Raw genomic sequence first — 12,145 nt, forward strand, 5'->3', positions numbered from 1 at the left:
AAAACATTGTGCAAGGAGATGAAAAATTGTGTAGAGGTGCTATGCAGAGCATCGTGGTTTTGTGGGACATGTGAATTTTTTTCTATTTTATCCAATAATGTATTGTGTTGGAGTATATTTTGAGACTAATGAGACCCAATTTAGAGTTTTTAGTGAGTGGTATGGATGTTTGGAAAATGTAGTGAAATAGTTTAAATAATTGAAAAGTGTAAAGAAATATAATTAATTAAGTGGAATCCATTTATACCACCAATTTGAATGGCATGAGCGTGAATGCTCTTAGTGATACTCATACACCTCTGTGAAAAATCATAAATACTCCTCGAATATTAAGATGCGCTTTCGAACGCATCAAAAGTCTACACCATTGCACTTTGTAAGAAAACCCCCTCCATATTACTATAAATTAGTACATAAGTGTCTCCGTAAAAACCACAGAAATACAACTCCAGATGTATTTTGAGTGATATTATCGCGCCAAACCTTCCCCCTTTCTTATTTCCATCAGAGTTTATTCTACACTTAAAAAAAGTGTTAGTGAGAAACTCCATTTTTACCAGTTTTAAACCTTTCATACATTTTCTACTGGATTGTGCCTAATTCAAGAGCTTTTCATTATCTACTCCAATCCATTCAATCCAGGAGCTTCAAATTCTCACATTTGTGATGCATGCATTATTAAATAGGTTGTTTAAGGTACATTAGGTTTTAGTTACACTCAGAATACACATTCTATTGAGGCATGCATTGCTATTTTTTTATGTTTAGAGCATAAGGCATGTTAGTTTATGCGTTTTATGTCATTTATGTGTTTCAAGAAAATACAAAAGTGCACTTCTATATTTTGTCTGAATTTGACTTTCCTGAGTTACAAAAGTGCACTTTTGTATTTTGTTTTGTTGTTTGATTTTGTGCGTCTGTCATCAGGGTTTGAGTTCTTTGATTATGATACCTTTTTTGGGTTAAATTATCGATAAAGTGATTGACAACTAAGATAGATTGAGACACAGTAGAATGTCCCAACATGCATATGCACGTAGAGAGAGTGTTAGACCCTCGCGATCATTGATTGGTGCCAGTTTATTTGATGTGGAAGTGTCCACTTTCAGTGTTGAGGTGTCTCCCGCTTTGTCTTCTCGGAGGCCCAAGTAACATGCTTTTGTCTCCAAAGTCCATTTTGATCAGCCTGCTTCTAGACACTTTACTACCATCTCTGTATGCAAATCATACTGCTAGACAGGTGTGGGATAAAGCGTATTTATTCTTTGAAACATATGTGCTATAATATTTGAAATTTATAACAATGATGTATTTTTTTATAGTACCGTGATGCTTTAAAATGCATCAACCACGATAGGAAGATCGCAAAGCTGCATCAGCTTGAAGAGCAATGGTTTTAGATGTCACACATCTATCTAGCGTGCAAGATTTATGCATGACTAATTATACTTTATTAACCATGGTATGTTGTCAGCTTTTAGAGAGAGATGACACTCAAAGACATTATCTTTTCATCTTTTGATTGGTGAGATGTCCATCACACTTGATGATGTCTCATCCTTGCTACATCTCTCGATTAGGGGGAGATTATTGAAACGCTCCAAATGCAGTAGACCAGAAGCACTAAAGATGATGATATTTGGATGCTGACCCAAGTGATGCCTAAAAGGAGATGGATGAGACAATAGGGCGTCATGTTAGATTTTCATTTTTGGAAAATCTGTACAGATACCACCTGACTGCAGAGTGGAGGCCGATGGAAATGATGCATATGTTTTGCATCATAGAACATGTGTAGTGAGTTCATACCTCATGTATTTGGTTGGCACACCCATATTTGTGGACAAAAATTATTATTATATCGATGCGATTTACCTTAGATACTTCATTCACTTCGAGCAAATTCATGAGTAAAACTTACAGACTGTTTGTCTGGTTTAACTGTACTTGAAGTTATGCGACACTTGATTTTGGAAGACTAAATAGATGACATAAAGTAACACACTATTTACAGTAATATATTTTCACCTTTACTGTTACTAATACTTCATAACACTTATGCTACATCGTTACTGATATTTTATTTGAACCATTTTGAAACATGGATCTTATCTCACTTTTTACGCATCTCTGACCAGTTCTATGAGGAGGAATACAATGAGGTTAGAATACATGCTTGCGCATTCATCCCGCTCAGAGGGAATCAGGAGATCAAACTGTTTTGAGTTTTTATTAATTGCATTGCAATAGACGATATACAATATACACCGTACAACGACCACTGTCAGACACCTGATTTATCCACATTTTTCTGAGTGAGTCATGTGATAGTTCAGGTTTTTAGGGTATTCCAAGAGACCCCGTTGTGTCTGCTCCTCCCACTGTCATTCGCAGAGATGTTGATATGATGTTTGATGTTTCTATAATCACCTAGTACCATAGGAAGCACAGAGTGTGCCATCTCCTTAACCTCAGAGTAGTGCATTCTCCTACATTCAATAGTATTTTAGAGTGTCATATTCTTACTTAATATCAGATGCTCAAGGAGAATCGACTAGACCAGCTTATCAATAGATGTTAGAGGAGGAACAAGTTAGGGCAGATCATTCTGTTGATATGTTACCTGCATGTCAGCGAAGGCACTCCTATGAGGGCCACTATAGAGGTCCTTCTAATTTTGACACATAATATCTTGTAGTACAGGAGGCATAGAAGGAATCGAGAGGTCAAGTATACCCCATAGTTCACTTTTCCTTGTATTTTGATAATATTTACATTATGGTTTGTAATTTGTCAACATTGATTTTGATTATGAATTTTATGGAATTTTAATTGAATTACATCAATGCATGGTTTAATTGAATAACAACTATGTATACTTAGTATAAATGACCTAAAATATAAGGTTTCTTAAAATATGTCAAATTTATAACAAACCTATTGTCTTAGGGTTATTACAAAAGTATACTTATGAATTATTCTGAGTTGTGAAATAAACACACTACCATGAGTTTAAAATGTGTCTAAGGATTATTACAGAAGTGCAAATAGATACCCACCCTTCCCCCATTACGAAGATACACTTTCAGATTAATTTTTTGCAAAATGAGGTGGGTGACTCACTTAGGAATAGTTGTGGTGTATTTAGGGTGCATATGAAAGTATACTTCCGAATTCATAAAGAATAATTTTGGGTTTTAAAAAGATGGATCTTCACCACTAAGGATAGGAAGAGCACTTCAAAAACTTAGGGAATTTTTTAATGTATCTTATGCATTACTGGCACACCATGTGAAAATACAATAATGCCCCCAATTTTTAGAGATGCATCTCTGGACGAACACAAAAACATACTATCCAAGCTAAGTTTGAAAAATGCCCTTGGTTTGTAGTTATGTTGAATCCGGAAATGCATCTCCATAAACAATACAAAGTTGCATTTCCGTATTATACTAGAAGCAGTAAAGCAGAAAAACCAGAAAGGTGTAAGTTAACAAAATAAAAATTCCATTAATAACATATAAAAAGAATTACATAGGTGATGTTAACATAGATCAAACATTATATTTCAATATCCAGTTGGACATTGCAACATCTTTATAATATCTTCAATCGATCTCGAAATCGTCGCATCCAGCTCGATCAAAACTTTTGATTCTAAATGGAAAAATTATTCCTCATAGCCCTTAAAACTGCACCCATCTTCAGCTCAAAGTTGCTGAGCTTGATCTTCCCTTCGTTGTCAACGAACGATGAACGATATTCAATTTTCCTAATTTTTTTATTGTCGTTGTATGGTAGGAGATTCTGCAGTATGTATTCAAGATCTTCAATAGGGTGTGTACTCATTGATCTTAAATTCAATTTAGGGTGTCACATAGTTAAAGTAGACATTTGTAAATACCAAATGATGTTCATTATGATATTTATTTTTGTTATGAAACAATGAGACAAGGACCCCATATGGACTTTATAAATTCTATCTTATACTAGGGGATGTTCCAAAAATGCATCTATGGTATCTCCATGTTATCTAAACTCAGAGATGTATTTCCTGTACTACTCAGAACAAAGTAAAATTTTGTTTCAGACAAAAACGAAACATGTAATAAATGCAATTTTTTTAGTAAACTTCAAAATGTATATATTAGACACCATAAACATTAATAAAATGTTACATACAATAAATTGATAAAGAAAAACTAAAATGAACCAAAATACTTGTCGACGACTAAATCTATAACTATGAGTGACACCCCTTTTAATTTTTGTTTATTAAATTCTATTTCAATCTCGCTCAATTTGGTGAATTCTTGTATCCTTTCAACAAAATAGTCCGGGTACGTCTCGACTTTGGTTGTTGAATAAGTTGTCCACTCTGATGATGTAAGTGGTATAAGGCATCCCATTTTCAAATAAACTTGAACAAAATGTCGTAGATTTGAAATCTACGAACACACATAATACGATCATTTGGATTTTGAGATAGTGTAATGCGCAGTGGAAATTTTTTCCCGATAAGTCGTATCTTGTAAGATCAATACACACTATATCTAATGCACTTGCAATGAGATGACCTTTTTTAGAGAAGCACATCCATTTATTCTCCGGTGTAGGTTCACTTATGCAAGGAACAAGAAAGTGATAAATTGCTTCAAAAATATATTTTTTGCCATATATCCATGTGTATGATTCTTTGTTTCCCCTTAACTTTTGGATAAGTTGATGGCGAACAAGTATGTGATCCTCTTCTCCTTTATCGAAATTCACATTTACCATCTCCCTCTACATTTACGACCCATTCAATGTATTTGTGCATAAAAATCGACATCTTTTCAATGAATGAGATTTTTGGGTGGAGGCAGTGAATAAGGTGGTTTTCTAATGCGAGCTCCTTTGAAAACACGTTTTTGAGATTTTGGAGTTAGTGAATCCAAAAAAAGTTTGTCAGCATGTTCAAAATATGAGGGAGACCGCATTGCTGAATTGTCACTTGGTGTAGGTTAGACCTTATTAGGAGCACATTTGTTTATCGATTGATATGGTGGTTTCAATTTTGTGGTTTTAGGATATACAATCTTCCTCAATTTCTCTTTGATGTGGAGTTTGATATTGTCATCGACTTTCAAAAATCTATCATATATCACATCTGTTAGGTTTTGGTTTGTTGTCTGCATTTTTATAAAACAATAAGTTCAACAAGATGTTGGACAAGATATCGTGACTTGTTGCTACGACATTACAACTTGTGTTGTTTCTATTTCTGGAAGGTCTGTTTCTACTATTCAAAAAGATTTGTTTTGTGGATCAAGCATCGCACTGAAGATTGGATTCTCTGAAGATTTGTTTCAAAGCTGAAGAGATAACAAAAATATTTGATTTGCTTGATTGGATGTCAAAACCTTTTGCCCTGCATTTGAATATTTGATTAGATATGATTTGATTTGCAGAAGGTTATAGCCAGATTGAATATCCAAGCTCAAGCGCTGCACTAGCTTATAAAAGGAGAAATTTAAATCTAAGAAGATAACAAAGCTTGAAAAATAAGAAGTTATTGCTGCAAAAGTCTTAGGGATTTGGGAGTCTTTTTAGAGTACTGTGTTTGTGTATGTCACTCATGTATCATGTTGATACATAGATTTTAATTGATTGTTCATTATTCATTGTAATTTACTCATGAGCTTTTAAGCAATAGTGCAATCTATTTTATTGGAAGTGTGTTCTTCTGTCAATTGTTATTATTGTTAACAATCACACGTGTGTGATTGTGGGAAGTGAGAGGGGGATCTCATATCTAGGAGTGTCCTAGGTAGAAGTTACACAAGGTAGTGATTAGGTGATAAATTGTAAACTAGGGTTGTTTAGATTTGAACTAATACTATCATAGTAGATTGTCTCCCTGGCTTGGATGCCTCCAAAGTAGGTGACGTTGCACCGAACTAGGTTAACAATTGAATGTGTCTTTTACCTTCTGCTATTTACTTTTGCATAATTTATTGGTTTGGTAAAAGTATTATGTCAGGAGATGATGTGTTAACATCTGCCTTGACATTGTGTTTTTGGTGTTGGAACATCAGTGTTGACATCTATTCGAAAGTTCCAGAATTTCAATTGGCATCAGAGCAGACACCCTGTTCTGTTTTTGGGTGAGCTACAGGGAAAATACTTCCTAGTACTATGGATAAGGAAGGGCGATACAATAACAAACGACCTCTGTTCGATGGTGAAAACTATGACTATTGGAAGGTTAGAATGATAGCCTTTTTGAAATCCATGGACAACAAATCTTGGAAGGCTGTTTTGAAAGGATGGAATCCTTCTGTTGTGAAGGACAAAGATGATAACGAGTCTTTGAAGCCAAAAGAAGTCTGATCCAAAGAGGATGATGAATTAGCTCTTGGAAATTACAAAGTCTTGAATGGTCTATTCAATGGAGTGGAAAAAAATGTTTTTCAGGTCAATTAATACTTATACTGTTGCTAAAGATGCTTGGGAAATCATTAGAGCAACTCATGAAGGTACATCTAAAGTGAAGATGTCAAGACTTCAGCTTCCCACTATCAAATTTTAGAATATAAAAATGAAAGATGATGAGAGAATTCAGGACTTTCATATGAATGTTCTGGAAATAGAAAATGCATCCAGTGCCTTGGGGGAGAAGACGTCAGAAGAGAAGCTTGTTAGGAAGATTCTTAGGTTCCTACCTAGAAAATTTGACATGAAGGTAACAACTACTGAAGAAGCTCAAGACATCAGTAGCATAAGAGTTGATGAACTTGTTGGATCACTTCAAACTTTGAATTGGATATTAGTGACAAGTCTGACAAAAAGAACAAAAGCATAAATTTTGTATCCGATACTGAAGATGAAGAGAGTCAGACTGACCTTAATACTGAGGAAGATATGTCAAATTCCATTGTGTTACTTGGGAGGCAATTTAACAAGGTGCTGAAGAGAATAAACAGAAGGGCAAGACCTGATGTCAAGAATATCTCACCTAACATCAATAAGACCTATGACTTTCAGGAAAGAAACAGAACTGAAGAGAAGTCATATCAAGATAGAGGTATTCAGTGTTTTGAATGTGAAGGCTTTTGTCACATTAAGTCTGAATGTCCCACCTTCTTCAAGAAACAAAATAAGGGTTTTTCTATGTCTTGGTCTGATGGTGATGAGTTAGAAAAGGAGCATAACACTGAGACTGTCAAACTTGTGACTGCTCTCACTGGTAGATGGGTAGATGAAGTAGAATCCTATGATGAAAATGTCCTCTAGGAAAATCTGGATGTGTCCTACAAGAAAACTTGTGACAGGTGTGAAGAAAGTCTTAAGATAGAGGAAAATCAGAGAAAGATCATAGCTAAATTAGAGAATGAGAAGAAGGAACTTCTATGTACTGTTTCTCATCAACAAAATTAGATAAATCTTTTAAATTCCAAGCTTAATAACATGACAAATTCTTTGAAAAGGATGAAAGATGAAGTTGATTTGATGAAAGAGGCTAGAGATACAAGAGTTAATTATCAATTTGATAATAAACAAAGGAAAATGTCTATAGAGAAGTTCTTTCCTTCTGAAAAGAAGAAAATGATCACCATGTCCAACCACATGTTACAACATCCTGGCAGACATGATGTAGCTTCTACCAAATTTCAATCCTCAACTTGGAGATATCATTACTATGGTAAGTATGACCATATAAAGCCTTTTTGTTACAAATTGTATGGAATTCAAAATCTTCAGACCATTCCAAGGCTAATCAAGTGAGTAAAAAGAGAAGTGTTAAAGATAGGGATGTTAACCTTATAGCTCATACGTCTTTGAGAGCTTCAACTAGAGAAGATTGATACTTTGACAATGAATGCTCTAGACATATGATAGGGGCTTAAAAGTTGTTGGTGGATATCACATCTCAACCCACAGGTTCTGTTAGATTTGGTGATGGATCTAAATGTGAAATTAAAGGAGTGGGAAAATTGGTGTGTGCTGGCTCTTCTAGTCTAAAAGATGTTCTTCTTGTGAAAGGATTAACTGCTAATCTTATCAACATTAGTTAGTTGTGTGACCAAGGACTATTAATAAATTTCTCAAAGTCAGAATGTTTAGTCAAAGATGATAAGGAGGCTATTCTGATGAAGGGTATAAGGTCTAAAGACAATTGTTATTTGTGGAAACCTCAAATAAATGCTTAATCTTTAACATGTTTAATAACCAAGGAGGATGAAATGAAGTTATGGTACTAGAAGCTTGGACACCTTCATCCCAGAAGAATGAAGGAAGCCATATCTGAACGAGCTACTAGAGGAATGCCAGAACTCAAGATTGAGAAAAGGAAAGTTTGTAGTGAATGTGAGTTTAGGAAGCAAACCGAGATGTCACATCAAATATTACAACATCAGACCACTTCCAAAGTGCTGAAACTTCTTCATATGAATTTAATGGGACCAATGCAGATAGAGAGCTTGGGTGGAAAGAGGTATGTCTATGTGGTTATAGATGATTTTTTAAATTTGCATGGGTGAACTTTCTTAGAGAAAAATCAGACACCTTTTAAGTCTTCAAAGATCTCTGTCAAAGTATTCAAAAGGAGCAAAATAGTGTGATTGTCAAAGTTAAGAGTGACCATGACAAAGAGTTTGAGAATGCAAAATTCTTTGAATTTTCTGATTCTTAAAATATCAGTTATGTATTTTCTTTTTCCATCACTTCTAAGCAAGATAAAATTGTTGAGCAAAAGACTATGGTTTTTTATTAAATTTTTTTACTTAGAATGAAAATTGGATGAGGAGTACAATCCAATAATATTTTTTCTCTTTATTAGTAAGAAATGAAATTTCCACTTATATAAATATAATCTTATTTCATCCTTTCAAACCAAGATTTATTTCCATTTGTTTCATTTGCCTCGGGGAGAAAAAGATTAGAAGTTGATAAAATAATAATTTATGATTTTATTAAGGAATAAATGTCCAAACTCTAAATTGATTACTTATTTGTTGTTTTTCTTTTTTAACTTTGTAAGGAGCATTCTCTGTCTGTTTTAGCATAAGGCCATCTCCAATGGTGCAACCCATTTTTGAGTTCTTTATGAGTCCCATCAGCCATATCATCTCAAAATAATTTATTTAATATTTATTTTATTGGTGTAATTCAAATGGGTCCCACAACTTTACCTCATAAAGTAATTTGATTGGGTACCACAATTTTTTAATAGTTGCATTGCAATGCAACTCTACTATGACATGACAAATTGATTCAATATTTAATTATTATATTGATGTCTAGTTGGAGAACTCATTGAAAAATACTACCATTGGAGATGCTCTAATGTACTAATTTGAAGCTACTTCATATTATTGGATCTCCGTCAAGTCCATGTCATTTGACTATTCTTGTCTGATCAATTCCCAGGGTTGCAGACAAATCATATTGTGACACAAAGAACAATTTCTTTTCATATTACCACAAATCAACATATTAGTCTCACCAAACAATTTCTAGTTAAAAATTTGTAAACAATTCCCCCGCCAGTACATTGAGGGAGCTACCTTTCTAGATAAACCTTCTAACACTCTTGTCAATTGAGTCACAAGCTTACTGAGGGAACTAGCTCACTATTGTGATCATGCCTTGTTAAGAAACCTACCCTTCTATGCCAAGTTGCAAGAAAAACAACAAAAAAATCTCATTAAATTCATCATTCTTATGCTCTCATATATCAATGTGAAGCAATAAATACTTTTCCAGCTTATCTGTGAAGCAAATCCCTTCTATATGTATAGAGTATTGGCCTCTTCCCTGCAAGTTACACCCCTGGAACTGGAATTAAAGGGTTGTGACTCCTTGTTGATGCCCATCCACAAGATCCACAAAACTAATGAAGGACCTTAAAGATCACCCTAGCTTGAGAGTACTTGGTCTTGGCAAACAACACACTCTATGCAAAAAATGAGACAATTGGTAGAACAATATGAAAACAATAGATAGTACTTCGGTTTTTTCAACAATCGATAGTACAATATGAAAACTATAGGGAGAAAAATCAGTTTATTCAACAACAATGCTCCAATTAAATATGAAACATCTCATATTTGGTAAAACAAGCACACATATAAACTCAGTTATAAGATTACTACAACATACTTTTCTTCATGAAGTTCCAAGCTCCCTATTCAAGTAATCAATAAACATCCTTTTAGCACTATCAGAATCAGAAGGAGGAGCTCTCCCACTCAAACTCGTTTGCCCTGTTAACTTCATGAATGTACGTCGCAACCTACGAAGCTCCGGCAACCCAACCGATCTCGAAAGATTGATCGGAGGCAAATCTTTCCCTATAGAAATACCATTAGCCGGTAACATACCAAGATCACGCGATTGCGCTTCTGCTATAGCATTAGTAACCTCTTGTGTTGCTTTATCCAGCTCATAGAGAGAATTAGCATCAGAAGAACGTGCGGTTTGAGTAGCAATTGTTGGTTGCAATATCTTCACATCACGTGTTTTCGAGTCCACTTTTTTGGTAATATAGGAAACAACCTCATCTACAATAGAACCAAAATCAGAAGATCTCAACTCAAACAAAGGCGAATCCCACCGGTTTCTTCTCTCCGGTTTCTCAAACCTCCTCACCAAATCTTCAAATATTACATCATCGTAACCATCCTCACCATTCTCCCTACGCTCTTGATTCCATTTTCTACAATCACTATCTTCAACATCACAATAAACAACACAGTATCTAATCCCTGCAGCACGAGCCAAACACCATAGCTCATATCGATAACCCTTAATGCTATTCAAAGAATCAACAATAATAACAGTATCTTTCGACAGAGACCTATCCACTTCTGACCTAAGAACCCCTCTTAAATTCTTCTCCGATGGCATATTCGCGTAACTCTGATTCCGATCAAGATGAAAACAAGCTTCATCGATGATTCTCACTTGATGCTTCAATTCTGGTGATTGTTTAAGGGATTCAGCTAGACTTAATGCAGCTTTTGATTTTCCACTGCATGGTTGACCACAGATTACAACCAGTGCCATTTATTCTCAATTAATAAAATTATATCTCTTCAAGAATACTACCTGCAATACATCAAAACATAACAATGTAATTGTAAGCATAAACAGCTTAATTGCAACTTAAATAGCATAAGCACTTATGTATAAGCTATTTCGATAACAAAAGATGAAATACTGTTAAACTTGTTTTCTGTATAAGCTAAAATCTGTTTTCAAACGCTATTGTGTAAATAAGCTGAAAAACAGCTTATGTGTCAGAGAGTGTTTCTAATCCTGAGGAAGTTATTGGAGTGAAGAGGGAAAATCAATCTAACCTAAAATGAAGATTGAATAATTAACGTTCAAGAATAACAAATTTCAAAATAAAATCAGAGAAACAAGCTAAGAATAACAACCCTAAGTTACCTAACAGAGGAAGGAGATGCGCCGGTTGAGATCAGGAAGATGGTGAATTTGATGAATCGAGTTGTTTTCTGCTCGAGTTCTCAATTCAGTTTGTTGTGAAGGAGGCAATTAGGGCTTTTGAGGGAGAGACGACAATTTTAGTTTTTTTTATTTAATTATTATTATGAGTTTAAAATTAGAATAAAATAAATTAAATATTAATTAATACGACAATAACTATTTAAATATGTAAATCTTCGGTAAATTTTTTTTTTAATAACCAAGTATTAAAAAAAATACACAAATTATCACGTTTCGGAAAAAGTTATGCAAATAATCATGTTATAGAAAACGTTGATATGGAGAAGTCAAATGAGATGACAACACCTTTTAATTTTTTAAAGGAGGCGCCAAATGAAATGGCTCCTAAGTGCATGTGATTTTGAATTAGCCATGTAAGATGGCGCCTACTATATAGTTTTGGGAGGAAGCGCCAATTGAGATGACTCCTAGGTGCAATCGTGTTTTCTATAAATAAAACACCTATTTCTCCAACATTGTTCACACTTTCTCACATTCTCTTCTCATTCTCTTCTTATTTTGCGTCATGAAATCTCCCATAATTTTTACGAGAGATGGATACGTTATTTTCTCGACCACCAAACCTCCGATGAAAATGAAATTTTGACACATTCATTCCATGGACCGTCTAAAGAGAGAATTGATGTGATGG

At 34.4% G+C, this 12,145-nt stretch overlaps 1 protein-coding gene across 1 annotated transcript; it reads right to left on the reverse strand.

The window, feature by feature from the left end:
* Positions 1-10,030: 10,030 nt before the first annotated feature.
* Positions 10,031-11,569, reverse strand: LOC131618328 (protein KTI12 homolog). Its single transcript, XM_058889573.1, has 2 exons — positions 11,434-11,569; positions 10,031-11,091 (listed from the first exon to the last, which is right to left on the reverse strand). Exon 2 carries the CDS (start codon positions 11,047-11,049, stop codon positions 10,150-10,152), a length of 900 nt encoding a protein of 299 aa, XP_058745556.1. The 5' UTR covers positions 11,050-11,091; positions 11,434-11,569; the 3' UTR covers positions 10,031-10,149.
* Between the last annotated feature and the right edge of the window lie 576 nt (positions 11,570-12,145).

The sequence above is a fragment of the Vicia villosa genome, linkage group LG7 (assembly GCF_029867415.1).
Source record: "Vicia villosa cultivar HV-30 ecotype Madison, WI linkage group LG7, Vvil1.0, whole genome shotgun sequence".
Lineage (NCBI taxonomy): Eukaryota > Viridiplantae > Streptophyta > Magnoliopsida > Fabales > Fabaceae > Vicia > Vicia villosa.

Excerpts from the sequence above, each read along its gene's own strand:
- LOC131618328 (XM_058889573.1), bottom strand. The coding sequence starts at position 11,049 with ATGGCACTGGTTGTAATCTGTGGTCAACCATGCAGTGGAAAATCAAAA.